The sequence below is a fragment of the Haematobia irritans genome, chromosome 5 (assembly GCF_050003625.1).
Source record: "Haematobia irritans isolate KBUSLIRL chromosome 5, ASM5000362v1, whole genome shotgun sequence".
Classification (NCBI taxonomy): Eukaryota; Metazoa; Arthropoda; class Insecta; order Diptera; family Muscidae; genus Haematobia; species Haematobia irritans.
Genome location: NC_134401.1, coordinates 110,352,700 through 110,379,642, shown reverse-complemented (window position 1 = coordinate 110,379,642; position 26,943 = coordinate 110,352,700). Strand labels below are relative to the sequence as shown.

Genomic DNA, 26,943 nt, shown 5'->3' with positions numbered 1-26,943 from the left:
TTTTTGCATGGTTGTTAGAGACCATATACTAACACCATGTACCAAATTTCAGCCGGATCGGATGAAAGTTGCTTCTCTTAGAGGCCTCGCAAGCCAAATCGGGGGATCCGTTTATATGGGGGCTATATATAATAATTGACCGATGTGGACCAATTTTTGCATGGTTGTTAGAGACCATATACTAACACCGTGTACCAAATTTCAGCCGGATCGGATGAACTTTGCTTCTCTTAGAGGACTCGCAAGCCAAATTTGGGGGTCCGTTTATATGGGGGCTATACGTAAAAGTGGACCGATATGGCCCATTTGCAATACCATCCGACCTACATCAATAACAACTACTTGTGCCAAGTTTCAAGTCGATAGCTTGTTTCGTTCGGAAGTTAGCGTGATTTCAACAGACGGACGGACGGACGGACGGACGGACATGCTCAGATCGACTCAGAATTTCACCACGACCCAGAATATATATACTTTATGGGGTCTTAGAGCGATAGTTCGATGTGTTACAAACGGAATGACAAAGTTAATATACCCCCCATCCTATGGTGGAGGGTATAAAAATTCGAAATGATTAGATAGTTAATAGTTAAATTAACTAAAGTGGAGAAAAATTATACACCAATTAAAGGGAAACAAATTAAGTATAAAGATTTACAAAAATTCGTATTTCCTACAAAATGTTTAATTTTTTTTTTTAAATTTGCAAATTTTAACAAGTCTTAAACAAGTGCAAAATAACTATGTCTAAATATGTTTGTCGAAAAATATTGACTTATTTTTGTGATATCTGCACTCAAAAAAATTGAACTCTCTATTTCACTAAAGCCAATTTAACTTTATTTTAGCTCATGGAATTATTATGTTTGGAGAAAGTTTCCTATACTCTAATAATTTTTTGCGTACGTTAGTTAAATTAACTAAAAAACGGGAGAAAATTATACATAAATTAAACATAAAGATTTACTAAATTCGTATTTCTCACAACATAGTTCATTATTTCTTTAAATTTGTAAATTTTACTAGTAATGCGTTCAACATGAACTTCGTATGTCACTAAAGACATTCTTGCAATTTTGAACTCCAATTTTTTCCTTCAAACAGCAAAGTTTTCTTTAACATGTGAAAAAACTTAATTATGTCTAATAAATTTTCTTGAATTTGTCGAAAAATATTTACTTATTTTTGTGATATCGTCGTGATACCAGTGTTTGTAATACTATTTAGTTAAAGTTTTCTAAAATTATTCAAAATTTTCTAAAATTAACCACAAGTTTTCTTCATGGTGGGTTCACTGTTTCTTCAGTGTGCGTTTGTAATACAGTTTAGTTAAAAATATATCTACATATTCTTTCCTGGTGGGTTTAATTTTTTTTCAGTATAGTCTTAGATACAAATTTAAACAATTTAAATATTTAATTCATTATTACTTATTTATAAATAACTACAATGTTATGCCACCTTACCCATAATGAGAACATATTAGGTGTGTTCCTTTACTTTACTCGTAGTAAAAGAAAGTAGTAAAAGAAAGAAATATTGAAAATCCTCTCAGATTTCTATATTTGTTAAATGTACAGGAACGAAAATATAGTAAAAATTGTAAAAATGTCAAATAAAAAACAAAAGAAGCATTGTGATTTGAATAAATATTTTCAAAACATGTAGGTAAATTAAATACTTTTATATCGAAATTTTTTTGACAAATGACAGATTTTTTGCAGGAAACTTCGAAATCCTTATTACGATAGAAAGAAGCTATGGTTTTTACTTTGTTATAAAAAGTACTCCTTTTGCAAAATTTTTAATCAAAGTAAAACTCTGGCTTCTGGGCCATAAAGTAGAGTAATAGCGCATATTATCAGTATCTTATAAGGTGGGGTTTTTCATTCCGTTTGTAACATATACAAATAACGAATTCTGACTATAGAAAGTATATATAGTCTTGATCAGGGAGAAATTATAAGACGATGTCTCTCTGTCTGGCTATCTGTTGTAATCAGGCTACTTCCTTCAATAATGAACCTACAGTGCTGAAATTTTACCAGACACGTTTTTCTTCTACATGCAGGTCAATTTTGAAGATGGAACTACTTCGGCCTAAGTTTCGATTTTGCTTCCATATGAACCGACCCCCCAATTGGGGTCTTCATGACATAGACATTAAAACTTTTATCCGATTTGCATGAAATTCAAAACGTAGAGGTACTTTTGGTCCATTAAAGGGTGTGCCGAATTTGGTCGGTCAATGTTTTGGTACTTTTTTTCGAAACAAGTGGTATTGGTTCGGCATTGTTTCGAAATTCCAAATTGTGGAGTCTACACGTTAAATCTAGAGCACAAAGGTGCACAAAATTTTCCTCCAGAATACGTAGAATTTTATAAGGAATGTAGTCCTTCTAGACTCAAAATACAGACCCCACTTTGTTCAAATTTTGCAAAAAAATAGATTGTAAGGCCCTATCTCGCAAATATTAGATATATTCGCACACATACAAAATCTTTTTATGGTAGTTTATAAGTTCTATCCAGCAAAGCAAAAATCATGAAAATCGGTGCATAATTGCGCGTTTGCCAAGTAACACTAAATTTCATACATCCGAGGTGTCCAACTTCCAACGTCTATAGACCAGCCCGTGAATCCACTAGGGACCTACAAACCTCTATATATAGAGAAAAACATTTCAGCTTTGGCACAAAGAAAAAATTATGATGATATCTTAATCCATTAAAAAGTTACAGAATTATTTCCAAAAAAAAAGCTATTTGGAACTACTTTAGTTTGAAAATTTGAAAACAAATAATTATTTTTGTCATGACATATCTACAACTTTTACTCGAAAGAATTTGTCGAGTAACTTGTAGTAAAAAAATTTTAAAAGAGACATGCATTTTGACATTGTTCTCTTAAAATTGTTTACTACTTTTACTACTTTTTGGGGTTGAGGAACGGTTTCTAGTAAAAACTAGTAAAAGTAGTAACTAGTAGTACGTAAAGGAACACAACTATTGAGTGCAATAGTTTTCAATTATTCAAAGCTTTACCTAATCCCCAAAAATATTCTTCATTGAAGAACTAACGGTATGTGTCTTAATCAGCTTCGTGTGGCAAATATCACAATACAATACAATCCACAATATTTTAAGCAGAAAATCTTCTTATAAATCACAGATATAAATGATGTAGAGATATACATACATGTAATTCTTATGTTCTGCTAAATTTACATACATATGTGGAGGGAACTTGTGCACAATGTTTATTTAATGAGGATATTGCCACAATGAGTCCTTGGCGGGCCAACACCAAAAAACACAAACAACAACGAAGAATCATTTAAATAATTCCTTAAACAGCAATTCTGAGCACCACAAAACAAAGCAAAGAAAAACCCCACCAAAGAAATGTCAATCAATTTTTGATGAAAATAAAATTAAATAAATTAATTTCTCTTAATTGTGTTTATCGTTACAGATAACAACAGCCTACACATACAGAAGCAGCTATCAAAGATCAGAAGGCCAAAAAGAGCATTCGAACCACAAGTCATCACCATATCTGCTACACATATGTTCATATGTGTGTTTCCCTGATACGTATGTGTTAAAACAGAAACGCCGACCATATGGAAGTATAAAATTCATTAATTTGGTTTTAGCGATGCTTTAACGCTCTTAGTATTTACAAGGCTTAATGGATACATGTGATTACTAATATGTGTGTGAATGCGGTAGACATACTATACTGTAAATAAATATCAGCATTGCGATAAAATTTGCCTACATAGGTCGAATTGGAGAAACTATGTAAAACACATAAGCAACATATTCATGTTCATTGAGAGGTTTCCAGTTACTCACTCTTAAATTCTCCCTGGAGTTTGTTTTTTTGTGACCCTGACATTTTTAAATTCCAAAAACAAAACCAACAACAACAACAAAAATAACCAAGCTCTCATACTCTCATTGATATAGTTAAAGTAGCACACGAAGCTAGCTAAGAGCAATAAAATCACCGCCGACTGACATTGTGTCATTAGTCAATTTCGTCAATACCACTTACTCACCACCCCCGCCCCCGAACATCATAGAGATAATTTTGGAGGAAAGATTTCAGCTGTAAGCCACACAAAAAAAAGAACAAAAATCCATTTTCCTGTCTATCAAAGTGAATAAAAACAGTGTGTGTTGGTAGTGGGTGTATATGAGTGCTCTAGAGAGAAAGTGTGTTTGGGTAAAACCAGGCAATTTGAAACCACAACTAAGTGAGAAAGAGACAGATAGAGTGTGAATAGCACGTGTATTACTTACCCGCTGGGCCATATGCCACAAACAACCACACGCACACACAGAGACACGCACACTCTACCACTACCATCGACGTGTTGTCTGTCAATCAATGCAGCAAAGATTTAAGATAAATCACTTTTATGTCTTTCATTACTGTGGGGAAATTTTTATAATTTCGCTCAAACATAAGTACGTGAAATAAAATCTCTGTACCTCCTCTCTCTCTCTCTCACTCACATACTCTTAGTCTCACTCTGCGGGGAATATAGCTCATGTTAATATGTCCCCCTTGATATATGGAGAAGATGAGTATTTTTTTGTGAAAATCACAGCAACTGTCGTAAATTGTGATTGAGGTTCACTGGACAAGGACTACAACGTGTGCAGCAAGACAATATAACCTAGCAACATTTGCTTGTCAACAACGACAATAGTCAACGACAACAACAACAATTTATTCACATTTGGATTTTTAAGACTCCTGTTTTATTTGTACTTGCGTGTGGACTTTTGGTTCATGTCATGAATCGTCATGTGGACGTATATGATGGCTGCTGCCCGTGGCGATCGGGCCAACTCTATGATGGCGTCCAGGCGTCGCAATGAAAGTGAATCACCCAAATATGGTTACAAGTAAGTTCATCACCCCCTCTCCCCACCAAGAAAATGTCCACACACAACCAACACTTAATTAAGATACTTTAGATTGCAAGGAACCTTCAGGGTATTAACTATACCAGTTTTTATGTTGACTCATTTATTATTCTTATATTGAGACCTTAGTAATTTATATGTGACTTGTCTTTCTATTCAAAGTAGCTCTATTTAAGCCAACCGATGTTAATGTTCAATATTTTAAGTAAGGACACTAGTCTACATATGAAAATCATATACGGCCAAAAGCTGGCCAGGCCAAATCTTATCTTACGTTCCACTACTAGAAACTGTCATCCATGATCGTATTACTTGAGTTGTGGTTGCTGATGGCAAAGAATCTTAAACTTTCATAACAGTAACTTCTAAATTGTAAGTTAGTCCATTTTGAGTCTCTGTTAGACAAAAAAAGGCAGATTAAATACCTACATAAGCCACGTTAGTATTAATCGGTTTATATAGAGGATTTTATTAATAATTATAAACTGATATGAACTAATTTCCACATGTTCCTAATTTCAAGCGATATGGATGAAATTTGTTCTTGATGACAGATATTTTCCCAAGCAGATCAGTTCAATCAGTATGCTTCCCGAAGATAAATGTAAAGATTTTACCAATAAAGACTAGATCAGATTCTGGATTTATAAGAACCATTTTTTGTTTTAGTTTTAGAGGAATCATAAACATCTCTTTTAAGTGTGCAAGAAAATTATGAATTAATGCCTTGATTCGAAATCTAAAATCTGTAGATTTTTGCCACCATTATTTAAATGATTACGAGAAGTAAAATCTTGAAATTTTACATCCACTTTCAAGATCAGTGCACCTTCTGTACCCTCAAGACCTGAAATCGGTCTATATGGGGCTTTACCAATTGGACCGATAAAAAGTATTATATATGGTATATGTTTATACACTTTTTTTGTTGGTCTAAAAGGCTAGTATATTTTCAATTTGTGGCAAATCGGATAAAAACTAAAATTTCTAGAACACCTAGAAGTTAAATCGGGAGATCGGTCTAATGGCGTCTATGCCAAAAACATGGAGGGATATACACAATATTCAGCACATCTAATTGTAATTGGGTTTATTTATAAGGGGTTTATATCAAACACTGTACCGATACACAATATATTCGCCACACCTCTTTATGGTCACACTGAAAAAACAGTGAACCCACCAAGAAGAAAACTTTCGGTTAATTTTAGAAAATTTTGAATATTTGTAGAAAATTTTAACTAAACAGTATTACAAACGTTGGCATCACGCCGATGTCATAAAAATAAGTAAATATTTTTCGACAAATACAAGAAAATTTATTAGACATAACTAAGTATTTTCACTTGTTAAAGAAAATTTTGTAGTTTGAAGAAAAAACTTGGAGTTCAAAATTGCAAGAATGTCTTTAGTGACATACGAAGTTCACGATGGACGCATTTTTGGTAAAATTTACAAATTTAAAGAAATTCTGAACTATTTTGTGGAAGACACGAATTTAGTTAATCTTTATGCTTCATTTGAGTATATTTTTTTCCTCGGGTTTAGTTAATTTAACTAACGTACACAAAAAAGTATTAGAGTAAAGAAAACTTTCTCCAAACATAATATTTCTATGAACTAAAATAAAGTTAAATTGGCTTTAGTGAAATAGAGAGTTCACTTTTTTTTGAGTGCATAGAATACCTCTATATTTCCAATTTCAGGCAAATTGGATAAAAACTACCAAGAAGTAAAATCGGGAGATTGGGCTATATGGGGGCTATACCAAATCATTGACCGATACTCACCATTTTCGTCACACCTCTTTACGGTCCTAGAGTACCTCTAGATTTAAAATTTCAGGCAAATTTGATAAAAACTACGGATTCTAGAAGCCCAAGAAGTAAAATCGGGAAATCGGTCTATATGGGGGCTATATCAAACCATTATCCGATAAGCACCATTTTCGGCGCACCTGTTTATGGTCCTAGAATACCTCTAGATTTCCAATTTCAGGCAAATTGGATAAAAACTACGGTTTTTATAAGCCCAAGACCCTAAATCGGGGGAACGGTTTATATGGGAGTTATATCAAAACCTGGACCGATATAGCTCATCTTCGAACTTGGCCTGCGTGCAAATTTTAGGACGATAGCTTCTTTATTGAAGACTGTAGCGTGAGTACAACAGTCAGACAGACGGACATTCTTATAACATATCGTCTTACAATTTCTCCCTGATCAAGAATATATATACTTTATAAAGTCGGAAACTGATATTTCGATGTGTTACAAACGAAATGACAAACTTATTATACCCCCATCACCATTGGTGGGTATAAAAATATGGGTTACAAAGGGAGTGACAAAGTTGGTATACTAACTTTGGAGGCTATAAAAATGAAGGGCAGACGAAATTAGTTTGGTCAGAGGGTCAGTACATTTTCTCAGAACAACGTTAATTACAAATGTCTATCACATATAGACATTACCAGTTTTTAATTGTTTTATGTTATATCTGTTAGAGCCGTGGAGTCGAGTTAATTTTGGTTAGTTCAGAGGGTCAGGGGGATATTTACACAAGTCGGAGCCTTATCTAAATCTCAATCGTCCTTTAGAAAGTCTACAATTGCAGTGTGTAGAATATCACTACAGAACGGAGAAATTATCAGTAAAATTGTGTGTAAAATATTCTCTGTACAAAATATCAAATCAATTGGAGTAAAATGCCGTTGAAAATGTGTCTAAAATATTAAATTTTCTAACATGTACTGATAAATGTCCCCTATATCTAAAGATTAAATGATTTCAACCATATTTCTTAACATACTTGCCCAGCAAAAAAAGCATCGCCAAAAAAGTAATGAAAATGTTCTTTTTGGATCCGGAAGTGGTGCAAACTTGACGCAGAAGCGATGAATTTAACATGGGCTTGTCATAGGACGGAAGTCCTTCATTTCAACAGCCGTTGCACTGAATTTGCATTACTTCTTTAGATGTGATCCGAATTCAATGTTTTGGATGTAAATTAAAAAATTCTGTGATATTTTGTCAAATAAATAATTTTTATAATTTTTTATAATTTTTTATAATTTTTAATGGATTCTAACGCTTGTCGGAAACGTTTGACCTCAGATATTTTCAAAAATTCACAATTTTTTCAGATTGGATTTAGCATTTTTTTCCACAAAATTTAAATGATTTGTACCATTTTATGAATTCTTACTCTGTTTTTAACCTATTTGAAACAAAAAAAGTTAAATTTACCCATTAAAAGTATGAAAACACCATGTTATAAAAAATTTAATTAAAAGAACTTCCTGGGTAGTTAAAATAAAGAACATCATTGGGAGTGCATCTTCTGGAAGTGCTTTTAAAGTTGTGCCTGTAGAAGAACTTCCAAATTTTTTTGCTGGGTGACCATACACTTAATTGTGTCTTTGTGCAAAATTTGAAGCAAATTAAAGTAAAATATATAAAAATCTGAACCGATTTCAATTAAATTTGCCACAGTTGACGGCACTATCGAATGTCCTCCTGGTGTCAATTTTGAAACAACTAAATATAAAACTCTAGCCTCTGAGGCCATATAAGTACATATCGGGTTAATGATATAAATTGGAGCTATCTCTAAATCTGAACCAATTTGGCTCATATTTCGGGACTCACAAAACGTTCAGACGTGCCAAATTTGAAGAAGATTGCTTGATAAACACGCCACTTCTAATCAGATCGTTTATAAATATATATGTCAGCCATATCTAAAATACATGACGGACAGATAGATAAACAGACATGGCTAAATCGACTCAGAATTTATTTCTAAAACGATCCCTATACAAAAAGATCAATCTCAGAGTAGTCTTTCTAACTAGTGGCGTTACATACAAATGCACCAACTTATTATATACAGGTTATAAATAATACCACAGTAGCGGAGAAGGATATAAAAATATAGGAATAAAGGTTACTGTGATTTCCTAACTGGATGAACTAGAAGGTGTTGGTTTCTGCTCAAAACACCTGTAACTGAATATCGTGCAAAGATTCCTCAATCACTATAGCATATTTTTCAGCTATGAATTACCCAGTATTGCCAGAAGTAGGGGAAATCCCTACATGTAGGTTTTTTTCTAATATTTAACGTATGGACACGATGTACACGCAAAGAAAAAAAAAACGTTTGGAAAACGTGTAACGAAAACGTTTTTCTTTTGTTAGAGTTTTTTGAATTGCTTCGAAAATTTTAAACTTTTATCACCAAAAAATTCGTTTGTTACAAAATTTTTATTTTTTCAATAAGTTATTTTTGAAACAACAACACAGTCCATTTCGTTTATATCAAACACTGTTCTTTCTGACTTTAGGTCTTTAATAAGACACATTTTACAGTTCAAAATTTAATATACTACAATGTAATGTTGAACATTTTTTCGGAATCTTCCGAACACATCTTGAATATATGTAAAAAAAAAACTTTGGTCGAAGCAGGGATCGAGCCCACGACCCTTGGCATGCAAGTCGGACGTAGCAATCACTGCTCTACGGTGCCAAACTAAATGTTTGTTTCTGTTAAATAAACTTTGTTTATTCGGTTCGTGGGCGCCGCAAGCTATGCTATATAAATATAACTTATATGGATATTTATCTATTCATGATCACAACAGGTACATAGCTCAGTGGTTAGTGTGTTGGCTTACAAAGTGCATGGTCCGCGGTCCGATTCTCCGTCCAGGCGAAAGGTAAAAAAATTTTAAAAATTTATAAAATCGTATAATTTCTTCTACATTGTTGGTATTACAGGAAAAGGTGTTAAGAACTAAAAAACCTCGTGGATGTGAGAAAGATGTGAGGTAAAATGCAATTAGCAAGAAAACAATGTTTTTTTTTTTTTTTAGTTTGTCTTTATGAGATTGTTTTTACATCCTGGAAAAGAATAAACGTTTATCACAAAAAGTATATACTTTTCTTCCAAATACACTTCATTTCAACGAAAAGCAAATGAGAAACGAACTCTGTTTGTCTAAAATTTCGTTTGGGAGGAAAGAATTATTTTTTTGCGTGTAGGGACTTCTCCACACAACACAAGTTTTAATAAATTTTACATTTTGGTGGCTCTATAGGAGGAAATTAAAAGCTGCCAAACCTTCAACCACGGTTACCACTAGTGTCAAAAAAATCTACCTCAATTTGAAGAAAATTTTACCACAATTCTACCAAACAAATATTTCTATAAAAAAAATTTGTCAAAATTCTTGTACAAAATTTTGTCAAAATTTTATTTCTATAATTTTTTTTTCAAAATTTTATTTCTATAGAAAATTTAGTCAAAATTTTATTTCTAAAGAAAATTTTGTCAAAATTTTATTTCTATAGAAAATTTTGTCAAAATTTTATTTCTACAGAACATTTTGTCAAAATTTTGTTTCTATAGAACATTTTGTCAAAATTTTGCTTCTAGAAAAAATTTTGTCAAAATTTCATTTCTAGAAAAAAATTTGTCAAAATTTTATTTCAACAGAAAATTTTATCAAAATTTTATTTCTATAGAAAATTTTATCAAAATTTTATTTCTATAAATTCTTTTGTCTGCAGGCAGGTCAAGTTCGAAAATGGGCTATATCGGTCCAGGTTTTGATATAGTCCCCATATAAACCGACCTCCCGATTTGTTGTCGTGGGCTTATAGAAATCGTAGTTTTTATCCAATTTGCCAGAAATTGGAAATCTAGAGGTATTTTATGACCGTAAAGAGGTGTGCCAAAAATGGTGAGTATCGGTCCATGTTTTGGTATAGCCCCCATATAGACCTATCTCCCGATTTTACTTCTTGGGCTTATAGAAACTGCAGTTTTTATCCAATTTATCTGAATTTGGAAATCGAGAGGTACTTTAGAACCGTAAAGAGGTGTGCCAAAAATGGTGAGCAATGGTCCATGGGTCCAAATAAAATTTTGACCAAATTTTTTATAGAAATATTATTTCGACAAATTTTTATATCCACCACCATAGAATGGTGACGGGGGTTAATAAGTTTGTCATTCCGTTTGTAACACATCGAAATATCGATTTCCGACTATATAAAGTATATATTTTCTTGATCAGGGAGAAATTCTAAGACGATATAACGATGTCCGTCTGTCTGTCTGTATGTCTGTCTGTCTGTCTGTCTGTCTGTCTGTCTGGCTGTCTGTTGTAATCACGCTACAGTCTTTAATAATGAAGCAATCGTGCTGAAATTTTGCACAAACTCGTCTTTTGTCTGCAGGCAGGACAAGTTCGAAGATGGGCTATATCAGTCCAGGTTTTGATATAGTTCCCATATAAACCGACCTCTCGATTTGGGGTCTTGGGCTTATAAAATCGCAGTTTTTAACCAATTTGCGTGAAATTGGAAATCTAGAGGTATTTTAGGACCATCAAAAAGTGTACCGAAAATACCAATCGGTCCATGTTTTGATATAACCTCCATATGGACCGATTTGCCGATTTTGCTTCTTAGGCGTCTAGAAAGTGTATTTTCTATCCGATTTGCCTAAAATTAGAAATCTAGAGGTATTCTAAGACCATAAAGAGGTGTGCCGAAAAAGGGGGTGTATCGGTCCATGTTTTGATATAGCCCCCATATAGACCGATCTCCCGATTTTACTTCTTGGGCTTCTAGAATCCATTGTTCTTACCCAATTTGCCTGAATTTGGAAATCTAGAGGTACTCTAGGACCATAAAGACGTGTGTCGAAAATGGTGAGTACCGGTCCATGTTTTGATATAGCCCCCATATAGACCGATCTCCCGATTTTATTTCTTGGGCTTCTAGAATCCATTGCTTTTACCAAATTTGCCTGAAATTGGAAATCAAGAGGTATTCTAGGAAAATAAAGAGATGTGCCGAAAATGGTGATTATCGGACCATGTTTTGACATAGCCCCCATATAAACCGATTTCCCGATTTTACTTCTTGGGCTTAGAATCCGTTGTTTTTATCCAATTTGCCTGAAATTTGAAATCTAGAGATACTCTAGGACCTTAAAGAGGTGTGTCGAAAATGGTGAATATCGGTACATGTTTTGAGATATAGCCCCCATATAGACCGATCTCTAGATTTTACTTCTTGGGCTTATAGAAACCGTAGTTTTTATCCAATTTGCCTGAAATTGGAAATCTAGAGGTATTTGAGGACTATAAAGATGTATGCCAGAAATAGTGAGTATCGGTCCATGTTTTGGTATATCCCCCATATAGACCGATCTCCAGATTTTTCATTTTGCCTTTATAGAAACCGTAGTTTTTATCCAATTTACCTGAAATTTGAAATCTAGAAGTATTCTAGGACCATCAAAAGATATGCCGAAAATGGTGAGTGTAGGTCCAAATATTGATATAGCCCTCATATAGACCGATCTCCCGATTTTACTTCTTGGACTTATAGAAACCGTAGTTTTCTATCAAATTTGTCTGAAATTGGAGATCTAGAGGTTTTCTAGGACTACAAATACGTGTGTCGAAAATGGCGTGTATTGGTCCATGTTTTGGTATATGTCCCATATAGACCGATCTCCCGATTTTACTTGTTTTGGTATATGTCCCATATAGACCGATCTCCCGATTTTACTTTTTGGGCTTATAGAAACCGTAGTTTTTTATCAAATTTGCCTGAAATTCGAAATCTACGGGTATTTTAGGAGCATAAAAATGTATGCCGAAAAAATTGAGTATCGGTCCAAGTTTTGATATAGCCCCCATATAGAACAATCTCCAGATTTCACTCATTGGGTTTCTAGAAACCGTAGTTTTTATCCGACTTGCCTAAAATTGTAAATAAACCGGTATTTTGGACTTACAAAAACATGTATCGGATTTAGTTTTTATCGGTCCATTTGGTAAGGCCGCAATATATACCGATTTCAATTCTTGAGGGTATAGAAGGCGCACTGATCATGATAATTGCTTGAAACTGAATGTAAAATTTCCAGATTTTACTTCTCGTAATCATTTAAATAATGGGGATGAAAATCTACAGATTTAAGATTTCAAATCAAAGCGTTATTTCATCATTTTCTTACACACCTACAAGAGTTGTTACTGATTCCTCTAAAACACAAACTAAAACAAGTAAGGAAAGTCTAAAGTCGGGCGGGGCCGAGTATATTATACCCTGCACCACATTGTAGATCTAAATTTTCGATACCATATCACATCCGTCAAATGTGTTGGGGGCTATATATAAAGGTTTGTCCCAAATACATACATTTAAATATCACTCGATCTGGACAGAATTTGATATACTTCTACAAAATCTATAGACTCAAAATTTAAGTCGGCTAATGCGCTAGGGTGGAACACAATGTTAGTACAAAAAATATGGGAAACATTTAAATGTGAAGCAATTTTAAGGAAACTTCGAAAAAGTTTATTTATGATTTATCGCACGATATATATGTATTAGAAGTTTAGGAAAATTAGAGTCATTTTTACAACTTTTCGTCTAAGCAGTGGCGATTTAACAACGAAAATGTTGGTATTTTGACCATTTTTGTCGAAATCAGAAAAACATATATATGGGAGCTATATCTAAATCTGAACCGATTTCAATCAAATTTGGTACACATGACTATATTACTAATTGTACTCCTAGTGCAAAATTTCAACCAAATTGGGCCAAAACTCTGGCTTCTGGGGCCATATAAGTCCATATCGGGCGAAAAATATATATGGAAGCTATATCTAAATCTGAACCGATTTCAACCGCATTTAGCACATTTAACGATACTATTAAACGTACTCCTTATGCAAAACTCAGGGCAAAACCCTGGCTTTTGAGGTAATTTTAGTCGAAATCGGACGAAAGATATATTTGGGGGCTATATATGTAAATCTGAACCGATTTCAACCAAATTTAGCACGCATAGCTACAATGCTAATTCTACTCCCTATGCAAAATTTCAACTAAATCGGAGCAAAAAATTGGCCTCTGTGGGCAAATGAGTGTAAATCGGGCGAAAGCTATATATGGGAGCTATATCTAAATCTGAACCGATTTGGCTGATATTTTGCAAGTTTTTCGAGACACATAAAATATTCGGATGTACGGAATTTGAGAAAGATCGGTTGATATACACGCCAATTATGACCAGATCGGTGAAAAATGTATATGGCAGCTATATCTAAATCTGAACCGATTTTTTCCAAAATCAATAGGGATCGTCTTTGAGCCGAAACAGGACCCTATACCAAATTTTAGGACAATCGGACTAAAACTGCGAGCTGTACTTTGCACACAAAAATATTTATTATATTCTTCAAACGAATTTAAAACATTTTTAGTTGATCATGTATAATTTTTATTATTATTACAATTTATTTAGCATAACTTGGCTTATCGGTTATGAATAAAGCTAATTTAACTAAATTGAATTTATTACATTCACGGCCATTTTCATGTAGCTCCGTTAGGCTTTAACTGCCAGTTAAAAGGAAGTAAATTGCAAATATCTTCTCTCCGGTTAACTTTAACTGAAAAATTTCGTCAGTTAAGTTCCTAACTGGCCTATGGAATATAAAGGCAAGATGGCAGCTTCGTCTATAATACGGTTTAAAAGTTGGTTAATTAACGGAACACTAACGGAGCTTTATGAAAATAGCCGTCAGAATTATTTAGCTTTAAGTAGTTTTTAGACACAAGAATATCTTGTAAATTTTAAGTTTCAAAGGAATTCCGAATTTTAGTTTTATTAATATTGATTGATTGCTTTGAAAATTATTTCTACATTGGAGACGAATGTGACTGACAGCAAGCTAGATACAAATTGCCATAGTATTGAGATTAAAAAATGCTTGTTTACAGTACAACTTATGAAAAATCGCCAACTTATAACTAAGTTACTTTACAAAATCGTCAAAAATGAAACACTTGAGTTGAACATTTTCAAAAATCGTCAACTCATAATTACGTTGGTTAAAATCGTCGTCAAATCGTCACAGGTCAAATTTGCCATCAAAAATCGTCAAAATGACGAATAATCGTCAAAGTTGGCACCGCTGCTTGTAATCATTTAAATAATGGGGATGAAAATCTACAGATTTTAGATTTCAAATCAAAAGATGTTAATGATTCCTCTAAAACTCAAACAAAAATGGTTCTTATAAATCCAGAATCTGATATAGTCTTCATAGGTTAAATCTTTAAATTTATCTTCAGGAAGTGTACTAGTTGAACTGCTCTGCTTGGGAGAATATCTGTCATCAAATCCCCCTGACATTTCAAAGGAAACTATAATATTTGATTCATTGTGGTGGGTATTTAAGATTCGGTACGGCTGAACTTAGTGCTGTATATACTTGTTGTTTTGTAAATTTTGTTTAAATATAACGAAAAATATTGTAGAGGAAATTGCAGGGAAATTTTTTTGGGAAAGTAGAGAACATTTTTTGTCCTTGTAGAGTAAATCGAAAATTTTCCCTGGCAACACTGCAATTAACCTTTCCAAAATTCTTTTCTGCAAGAAAAGAATGGAAGTTTATTGTTGTTGTCGGATATCAGAATATAATTCAGATCCAAAAATCAGCAGAAAAGTAATTCATTCATTTGTCATATATATTGTGTTATATTGATTTTAGAAATTATGATTGAATATGTAAATCATCTTCACTCTAGCCTATGTTGAGAAAATTGTAATAGAGAGAAAAAATAATATGCAATTTGTCAACGTTGAAAACTTAAAAAAAAAATCCATATTTCACTCAAGAAATTACCACGAAAACAGTTTCCTTCATCAATACAATGACACCGTTATCATCATCATCATCAGCATTTGCATCATTATAGTTTTCTGGTGTTACCAAGTCAAGTTTCCAATATGCTTACATATCATTTTGTTTTGTCTCCTATACAGTCTCTCCCGTCCCATGTACCGTTCTATACGCCACAACAATGGTCCATCATCACAATGTCATACTACAACATTGGGTGGCTCATATCCTTATACCACTGCAACGAGTCATTATGCCACTGGCACCACAACGACCTCTGGCACCAGCAGCAGCAGCGGCAGCACATCCGGTTGTTCACAAAACCAATACCAACAGACGCACAAACTGCTTCAGTCACATGAAACGGGTCAACATCAAAAACATCCACATACCCATCATCACATCATTGGCATTGATGATGATGTTTACACTAATCCAGTTAGTAATGTTACAGCATACGATGATATGGAGGATAGCACCAGCCTCTTTTCACCCCTTGCACCGACCAGTACAACAAGCATGTCTGTGGATACGGCAGTTCTTATAGCCAGAAAACATCGCATGATGTCTTCCAATACCAATAACAGTGGCAGTGGTAACTCCAATACAAACCAAATGCATATGACAAAGGCCGGAGAAATGATGATGATGGATGCTTCCGATGAACATAACCAGCGGCAGCAGCATCCAAATTCCTATGTTGGCAGTCAGGCAGCTGTGATACGTTTACCCTCCTCCTGCTCCTCAAGCATGCCACACAAACTATCATCGACGATGGCGGCTTCCTCGTCATCAGCGGCGGCCTATTATCATGAAAGCGATGAGGAAGATGATTATGCCCAAATTGTTAGATGTTCCTCGGGTGATTCGGCGTCAGGAGTTAACCTTCGACAGTCGGTAATTGATCATCAGCGTAGTATACGAAAAATGGAGCGTTTTGCTATTAACAAGACCCAATTCGATGACAACATTAATGATGATGAAGATGTAGATGATGACAACGAAGACGACTACCATGAGGCTGATGAAGACAATGCCGAGGGTGGAGAGCAAGATGATGTTGGCATTAGTCGTGATAGAAGAAGAACCAATTACCTGGAAAATGGCAAACGAATGTCCCAGGTAAGTCTTCTACCTTTTGATATTGTTCGGGGCTATTATGGTATTTTTTTGTTTTTTGTTAAGCTAATAGAGATTTCATGTAACCTTTAGCTCTTACACCCCATTCTCTAAAACAAACAAACCAAAGGATTTTCGTTGGGGAGTTTCTACATTGAGGATGATTGATTTCCAAGCACTTAAAGTGAATGAACGTTTTTGGACATTTCCTTTAATTTTTGCCGATAGAGAAAATGAATTTTATATTAGTTTAGTCAGTTAAGCTATCGTAAATAGATGACCAGAACAAAACAAAATGGAAAGATCATCAATCAATATGATTCAGCCTAAAACTATGCATCACATTTTGGCACAGTAACTATCCCTGTGATGTAGGCAATTTTTCAATGAATATTTCTAAGAAAATTAAGGATTTCCAATATGAAATTTGTAATGAATTTGTTATATTGGACATGGAGGGTTGTTTTGTCCGTTCTTCTATTTGATAAAATTTAAAAGCAAAAAGAAAGATATTTGAAGGAATTTATAGCAAACAAAAACTTTAAATCAAATTTTCGAGCAAACGAGCTTTAAATCAAATTTTCGAGTAAACGAGCTTTTTTCAAAAAAACCGATAATTCGAAGTTCTCAAAATAGACTAATTGATTTTTGATAGTTTTTAGAATCGTATCAACTCGACAAATCGTTTTTTAATGTTGGCAAAAATAGATTAATTGGCTTGTCATTATTAAAAATATAACAATCGATGTTAAATCGAAATTCGAAGGCGATATAGTTTTTTTATATGGAAAGTCGTCAACTAGGTGTAAGTCGTGACTTTTCAATAATGGCTAAAGTCGATATTTGAAACATTTACAAAAATCGAAAAATTTATTGTATTTTTCCAAATTTTAGAAATTTTCAAAAATCAAAAGTAGATCATTCCGAATTATACCCTGCGCCACAATGTGGAACAGGGTATTATAAGTTAGTGCATATGTTTGCAACACCCAGAAGGAGACGAGATAGACACATGGTGTCTTTAGCAAAAATGCTCAGAGTGGGCTCCTGAGTCGATATAGCCATGTCCGTCTGTCCGTCTGTCTGTGAACACATTTTTGTAATCAAAGTCTAGGTCGCAGTTTTAGTCCAATTGACTTCAAATTTGGCACAAGTATGTGTTTTGGCTCACAATAGAACCCTATTGATTTTAGAAGAAATCGGTTCAGATTTAGATATAGCACCCATATATATATTTCGCCTGATATGGACTTATATGGCCCCAGAATCCAGAGTTTTACCCTAATTTGCTTAAAATTTTGCACAAGAAGAACAATTAGTATTATAGTCAAGTGTGCCAAATTTTTGTTGAAATCGGTTCAGATTTAGATATAACTCCCATATATATCATTCGCCCGATATGGACTAATACGGTCCCAGACGCCAGCTTTTTACCCTAATTTGGTTGTAATTTTGCACTAGGAGTACAATTAGTAGTGTAGTCAAGTGTGCCAAATTTTAGTGAAATCGGTTCAGATTTAGATATAGCTCCCATATATAGCTTTCGCCCGATTTACATTCATATGACCACAGAGGCCAATTTTTAACTCCGATTTAGTTGAAATTTTGCACAGGGAGTAGAATTAGCATTATAGCTATGCGTGCCAAATTTGGTTAAAATCGGTTCAGATTTAGATATAGGTCCCATATATAGCTTTGGCCCGATTTACACTCATATGACCACAGAGGCCAATTTTCTGCTCCGATTTAGTTGAAATTTTGCACAGGGAGTAGAATTAGCATTGTAGCTATGCGTGCCAAATTTGGTTGAAATCGGTTCAGATTTTGATATAGCTCCCATATATAGCTTTCGCCCGATATGGACTAATACGGTCCCAGAAGCCAGAGTTTTACCCCAATTTGGTGGAAATTTTGCACAAGAAGAACAATTAGTACTATAGTCAAGTGTGCCCAATTTTATTGAAATCGGTTCAGATTTAGATATAGCTCCCATATATATCTTTCGCCCGATATGGACTAATATGGTCCCAGAAGCCAGAGTTTTACCCCAATTTGGTAGAAATTTTGCACAGGGAGTAGAATTAGCATTGTAGCTATGCGTGCCAAATTTGGTTGAAATCGGTTCAGATTTAGATATAGCTCCCATATCTATGTTTTTCTGATTTCGACAAATGGTCCGTGCAAAATCGCCACTGCTTAGTCGAAAAGTTGTACAAATGACTCTAATTTTCCCAAACTTCTAATACGTATATATCGAGCGATAAATCATAAATAAACTTTTGCGAAGTTTCCTTAAAATTGCTTCAGATTTAAATGTTTCCCATATTTATACCCTGCGCCACACTGTGGAACAGGGTATTATAAGTTAGTGCATATGTTTGTAACACCCACAAGGAGACGAGATAGACACATGGTGTCTTTGGCAATAATGCTCAGGGTGGGTCCCTGTGTCGATATAACCATGTCCGTCTGTCCGTCCGTCCGTCCGTCTGTCTGTGAACACATTTTTGTGATCAACGTATAGGTCGCAATTTAAGTCCAATCGCCTTAAAATGTGGCACATGTTCCTAATTTGGATCAGAATAGAACCCTATTGATTTTGGAAGAAATCGGTTCAGATTTAGATATAGCTCCCATATATATCTTTCACCCGATATGCACTAATATGGTCCCAGCAGCCAGAGTTTTATATTGATTTGCTTGAAATTTTGTACAAACATAACACTTAGTCGTATAGTCAAGTGTGCAAAATTTCCTTGAAATCGGTTCAGATTTAGATATAGCTCCCATATATATCTTTCGCTCGATATGGACTTATATGGCCCCAGAAGCCAGATTTTTGGCCGAATTTGGTTGAAATTTTGCACTAGGAGTACAATTAGTAGTATAGTCAAGTGTGCAAAATTTTATTGAAATTGGTTCAGATTTAGATATAGCTCCCATATATATCTTTCGCCCGATATGGACTAAAGGGTGATACGGTCAAAATTTGGTAAATATAAACTTGACGTATTTCTTTCAATTTTGCATTTAAAAAACCTGTACAACCCTCATTTTGAAGGTGTGTGTGTGTAGAATGTTGCTCCTATTTGGATTTTGGAATTCACTATTCAGTTGTCAAAATGCCGCCCAAGCAAGAAGAGCAGCGTATCAAAATTTTTCTCGCGCATCGCGAAAATCCGAGCTACTCGCACGCAAAGCTGGCAAAATCGCTAAAAGTTGCCAAATCAACCGTTACAAATGTAATTAAAGTGTTTGGGGAACGTTTGTCGACAGCCAGGAAGTCTGGATCGGGGGGAAATCGAAAACCTGAAGCCGCTGAGACGACAAAGAGAGTTGCCGGTAGTTTCAAGCGAACCCTAACCTTTCTCTCCGAGATGCCGCAAATAAGCTGGGTGTATCGTCTACAACCGTGCATCGAGCCAAAAAACGAGCCGGACTATCGACTTACAAGAAGGTAGTGACTCCAAATCGCGATGATAAACAAAATACGACGGCCAAAGCGCGACTCCGGAGGCTGTGCACGACGATGCTGACGAAGTTTGACTGCGTGGTAATGGACGACGAAACCTACGTCAAAGCCGACTACAAGCAGCTTCCGGGACAGGAGTTTTATACGGCAAAAGGAAGGGGAAAGGTAGCAGATATTTTCAAGCACATAAAACTGTCAAAGTTCGCAAAGAAATATCTGGTTTGGCAAGCCATCTGAAAAGCATCTTGAAAAGCAGCATTTTCATAGCTTCCGGGACTGTCAACCAAGAAATTTACGTGAAAGAGTGTTTGAATAAACGTCTGCTGCCTTTCCTGAAGAAACACGGTTGTTCCGTACTGTTTTGGCCGGATTTGGCATCTTGCCATTACGGTAAAAAGGCCATGGAGTGGTACGCCGCCAACAACGTGCAGGTGGTTCCCAAGGACAAGAACCCTCCCAACACGCCAGAGCTCCGCCCAATTGAGAAATACTGGGCTATTGTCAAGCGGAACCTAAAGAAGACCAAAAAACTGCTAAGGACGAGCAGCAATTCAAGGCAAACTGGCTTTCTGCGGCGAAGAAGGTGGACCTGCCAAAATCTGATGGCAGGTGTCAAGCGTGAGGCCCGGCAATTCGGATTTGGAAAAGCGAAAGCCTAACTGAATATTTTGCCTGAATTTTATACTAATTGAACTTGAAAAAGAAATTTAATTTGATTTTTTAAATAAACGATTTCACCGATTTACACGCGTTTTTCCTTGACCAAATTTTGACCGTATCACCCTTTAATATGGTCCTAAAGGCCAGAGTTTTGGCCCAATTTGGTTGAAATATTGCACAGGGAGTAGATTTAGCATTGTAGCTTTGCGTGGTTGAAATCGGTTTAGATTTAGATATAGCTCCCATATATAGCTTTCGCCCGATTTACACTCATATGACCACAGAGGCCAATTTTTAACTCCGATATAGTTGACATTTTGCACAGGAATTAGAATTAGGATTGTAGCTATGCGTACCAAATATGGTTGAAATCGGTTCAGATTTAGATATAGCTCCCATATATATGTTTTTCTGATTTCGACAAAAATGGTCAAAATACCAACATTTTCCTTGTAAAATCGCCACTGCTTAGTCGAAAAGTTGTAAAAATGACTCTAATATTCCTAAACTTCTAATAGATATATATCGGGCGATAAATCATAAATAAACTTTTTCGAAGTTTCCTTAAAATTGCTTCACATTTAAATGTTTCCCATATTTTTTGTACTAACATTGTGTTCCACCCTAGCGCATTAGCCGACTTAAATTTTGAGTCTATAGATTTTGTAGAAGTCTATCAAATTCTGTCCAGATCGAGTGATATTTAAATGTATGTATTTGGGGCAAACCTTTATATATAGCCCCCAACACATTTGACGGATGTGATATGGTATCGAAAATTTAGATCTACAAAGTGGTACAGGGTATAATATAGTCGGCCCCGACCAACAAAGTGTCTATATACGAATAAATATCAGCTTAAAAAGCCATCCATACAGATATTTCAAAGCAAAAGATGTTTTATTAATTTTCAAAAAAAAAAAAACTTTCAACCAAAGATGCCAAATCTTCAAAATAAGTATTAGCCTATTTTGAAAGTATTTTGTATCTTAAATCGCAAGATTCAATAACTCATTTAATTTAAAGATTATTTCTTTAAATTAAAAATGTTTTTCTTTACTTTAAGGAATATTTTCCATACTTCGTGTATTAATTTGAATTACAAAAATGCTAAGCTTCCTTATTTTCAAGAAACATGGCTTTCATATTGTTTAAATTACTTGGCCTAAAACTTAGGTTGCATAATCGTTGATATTAGGAAACACTTTTTTAACGTAGTCTAATAACAATATTTCTGGTAGACACATGTTCCTGTAGATCAGCCTCATATTGATGTAAGGAGTAATGGCCAATTTCTCATATCCGAAAAGAATGCTTTCGTTCGTCATGTATGCCCACCACAGCTAAATTGATAATGAAAAAACAGCTATTTTGGGCGTTTCAGTTGAACCAATAGTTTAGTTTTTGATATGAGAAATTGGTTATAAATACATAAAAAATATAAACCTTTTTTACATTCTTTTCCCTTCTCTATTAACTCTATTTCGATCTTGACTCATTCAAATGTCATTGGTTAATCATTTCGGGATATAAAGCTAGCATAAATACGCCATTAAAACTACGTGAAATAAATAATTCATAAAAAACTGACCATTTTCAATATTGCTCTAATTTTATTATTGAAAGAAAAAGTGGTTGAATTTATCGACAAAGTCAATATACCCTTGACCTTATCAATTATGCCAACTTCTCACAAAAATATTTCAACAATTTTTTATTGCGGTTTTTGTTCTTTCACAATATAGCCGACTATAGATTGTTAACCAATTTACAAGGGGACACAAATAATATTGGCTATATTCCTTTAATATATGTAAGAATAGAAGTGACAAATTTTCAAAAGAAAATATTCACTTTGACACTGCCAGGGCAAAAAAGCAAAAAACAAAAGTGTAATGAAAGAAAATCCAGTTTTCCACTTCACTTTTAAGGGCAACGTTCTAACACATTTCTTTTTTATGGCTTATTTAACACGATTTGTTTCGTTTTACTCAAAGCATCTTCGATATGTTGTATGAGATTTTTTAAGCAACCTTTCAGTCAAAAGAACCTATGGATTTATATACTCTTCATGTAATGGTGTGTCCTTGAAAATTTGCAAATGAAAAACAGAACAATTATATACCGCCGTAAGTTAAATCTGATGTACCCTCCACCATGGCAAATTCTACCAAAAGACTATCATCAACAATCGAATTACTATGGTTGTGGTAACAGTTACCGGTGGCAAGGTATATAAAACCTTTTTAACATTGACTTCTAACTTGCATGTCAGTTAATATGGAGTCTGTTTATCAAATTTAAACAGACTCAATATCAACTGACACCTCGTTCAAAATTTCAACCGGATCGGATGAAATGTGTTCCTCCAACAGGCTCCGCAAGCCAAATCAGCTTAGTTTAGTAGATTGGTAGAATTCTTAATATTTAGGTTGAAAAATTTAAAAAAAAAATCTATAGAAATAAATGTTTGACAAAATTTTCTACAGAAATAAAATTTTTACAAATTTTCTATAGAAATACAATTTTGGGAAAATTTTCTATAGCAATAAAATTTTGAGAAAATTTTCTATAGAAATAAAATTTTGAATAAAATTTTCTATAGAAATAAAATTTTGAATAAAATTATCTCTAGAAACAAAATTTTGACAAAATTTTCTATAGAAGTACAATTCCAACAAAATTTTGACAAAATGTTCTATAGAAATAAAATTTTGACAAAATTTTCTACAGAAATAAAATTTTCCTATAGAAATAAAATTTTGACAAAATTTCCTATAGAAATAAAATTTAGACAAAATTTTCTACAGAAATAAAATCTTGACAAAATTTTCTATAGGAATAAATTTTTGACAAAATTTCTTATAGAAATAAAATTTTGACAACATTTTATATACAAATAAAATTTTAACAAAATTTTCGATAGAAATAAATTTTTGACAAAATTTTCTACAGAAATAAAATTTTCCTATAGAAAATAGGTCGATTAAAAAACATAGATATGATGTTTTTCTTTTATTTTTATTTTTATTTCCAATATTTCGGTTGACTTCGTCAAAACCGTTTTCAAGGATTTGTTCTGGTGTACACAGCTTCACACTCTGTTTTACAAATCCTTGAAAACGGTTTTGACGAAGTCAACCGAAATATTGGAAATAAAAATAAAAGAAAAACATCATATCTATGTTTTTTAATCGACCTATAGCCGAAACTATGAAAAATAATTAAGAAATAAAATTTTGACAAAATTTTCTATAGAAATAAAATTTTCCTATAGAAATAAAATTTTGACAAAATTTCCTATAGAAATAAAATTTAGACAAAATTTTCTACAGAAATAAAATCTTGACAAAATTTCCTATAGAAATAAATTTTTGACAAAATTTCCTATAGAAATAAAATTTTGACAAAATTTTCTACACAAATAAAATTTTAACAAAATTTTCTATACAAATAAAATTTTGACAAAATTTTCTACAGAAATAAAATTTTCCTATAGAAATAAAATTTTGACAAAATTTCCTATAGAAATTAAATTTTGAAAAAATTTTATATAGAAATAAAATTTTGACAAAATTTTCTATAGAAATACAATTTTGGGAAAATTTTCTATAGCAATAAAATTTTGAGAAAATTTTCTATAGAAATAAAATTTTGACAAAATTTTTTATAGAAATAAAATTTTGAATAAAATTTTCTATAGAAACAAAATTTTGACAAAATTTTCTATAGAAATAAAATTTTAACAAAATTTTGACAAAATTTTCTACAGAAATAAAAATTTCCTATAGAAATAAAATTTAGACAAAATTTTCTACAGATATAAAATTTTGACAAAATTTTCTATAGAAAAAATTTTTTGACAAAATTTCTTATAGAAATAAAATTTTGACAACATTTTATATACAAATAAAATTTTAACAAAATTTTCGATAGAAATAAATTTTTGACAAAATTTTCTACAAAAATAAAATTTTCCTATAGAAATAAAATTTTGACAAAATTTCTTATAGAAATAAAATTTTGACAAAATTTTCTACACAAATAAAATTTTAACAAAATTTTCTATAGAAATAAAATTTTGGGAAAATTTTCTATAGTAACAAAATTTTGAGAAAATTTTCTATAGAAATAAATTTTTGACAAAATTTTCTATAGAAATAAATTTGGAAGAAAAAAATCTATAGAAATAAAATGTTGACAAAATTTTTTATAGAAATAAAATTTTGAGAAAATTTTTTATAGAAATAAAATTTTGACAAAATTTTCTATAGAAATAAAATTTTGACAAAATTTTCTATTGAAATAAAATTTTGACAAAATTTTCGATAGAAATAAAATTTTGACAAAATTTCCTATAGAAATAACATTTTGAATACAATTTTCTATAAAAATAACATTTTGACAAAATTTTCTATAGAAATAAAATTTTAATAAAAATTTCTATAGAAATAAAATTTTGACCAAATTTTCTATAGCAATAAAAGTTTGACAAAATTTTCTATCGAAATAAAATTTTGAGAAAATTTTCTATAGAAATAAAATTTTGACAAAAAAATAATTGAAATAACCAGGAAAATATGATCGAAAAATTTAAAGAAAGTTTTTTTTTAATTTGGTAGATTTGTGGTAAAGTTTTCTTCGTGTCCGCAAGACATATCTGGGGATCAGTTTATATGGAGGCTATAGCTAACAGTGGTCCGATGGTGGTCCATTTGAAATACCATCCAAACTACATCAATATAAATTACTTACGAGGTCGGAGACCAATGTTCCGATACTATACAAATGGAATGACAAAGTGTTGAATGGTATGAAAATGTGAGCTTTACACGCAAAGTAAAAAATCGTTTGGAAAACGTATAATGAAAACGTTTTTCTTTTGTTAGAGTTTTTTAAATGTATTCGAAAATGTTAAACTTTTATGACCAAAAAATTAGTTTGTTACACAATTGTTATTTTTTCAATAAAAAAAATTATTTTTGAACAAACAACACAGTCCATTTCGTTTATATCAAGCACTGCTCTTTTCTGACTTTAAGTCCTTAGTAAGACACATTTTACAGTTCATAGTAAACATTTTATATATTAGTATATAATGTTGAACATCTTTTCGGAATCTTCCGAACATATCTGGAATATTTGTTTAAAAAAAATTTTTGGTGTTCGGTCGAATCAGGGATCGAACCCACGACCCTTGGCATGCAAGGCGGACGTAGCAACCACTGCTCTACGGTGCCCAACTAAATATTTGTTTCTATTAAATAAAGTTTTTTAATCGGCTCGTGGGCGCCCCAAGCTATGCTATATAAATATAACTTATATGGATAATTGTCTATTGACGACAATAACAGTTAAGTAGCTCAGTGGATAGTGTGTTGGCTTACGAATTGCATGGTCCGCGGTTCGATTCTCCGTCCAGGCGAAAGGTAAAATTTAAAAAAAATTATAAAATCGAATAACTTCTTCTACATTGTTTGTATTACAAAATGAGGAAAAATGCAATTAGCCAGAAAAGAATGTTTTTTTAAGCTAGTCTTTATAAAATTGCTTTTACATCCTGGAAAAGAATAAACGTTTATCACAAAAAGTATATACTTTTCCTCCAAATAAACTTCCTTACAGCGAAAAGCAAATGAGAAACGAACTTTGTTTGTCTAAAATTTCGTTTGGGAGGAAAGATTATTTTTTTTCGTGTATATGACCCACATTTCGACAAGTCCAAAATGCGCCAATTTTTACCACTTCCGGATCCAAAAAGAACACTGTCGCTACTTTTTAGGCTACGCTTTTTTCATTTCTTCATTTAACTTTTATTTATTTTAGCTCAACTTTTACTCGAGGTAACTAATTTTCCCTACAAACTGTTTAGTTCTGTCTAAAGCAGTTGTTTTTTTATTTATTAAAGGTCTTCCTGTTGTATAACATACGTTGAAAATTCCACTATTTCCAAAGTTTTCAACAATTACAATAATTTTAGCAATAATATTCGGTCCACTCTAGTATAAATGTGTATTTC

General features: G+C 33.0%; 1 protein-coding gene across 1 annotated transcript in view; it reads left to right on the top strand.

Moving 5' to 3' along the window:
- Positions 1-3,773: 3,773 nt before the first annotated feature.
- Positions 3,774-26,943, top strand: part of CngA (Cyclic nucleotide-gated ion channel subunit A) — a 193,305-nt gene continuing 170,135 nt past the window's right edge. The window contains exons 1-2 of the mRNA XM_075313005.1: positions 3,774-4,923; positions 15,817-16,795. Of these exons, the coding sequence (XP_075169120.1) occupies positions 4,823-4,923; positions 15,817-16,795 (1,080 nt within the window). The 5' untranslated portion in view covers positions 3,774-4,822. The remainder of the gene's footprint in view (positions 4,924-15,816; positions 16,796-26,943) is intronic.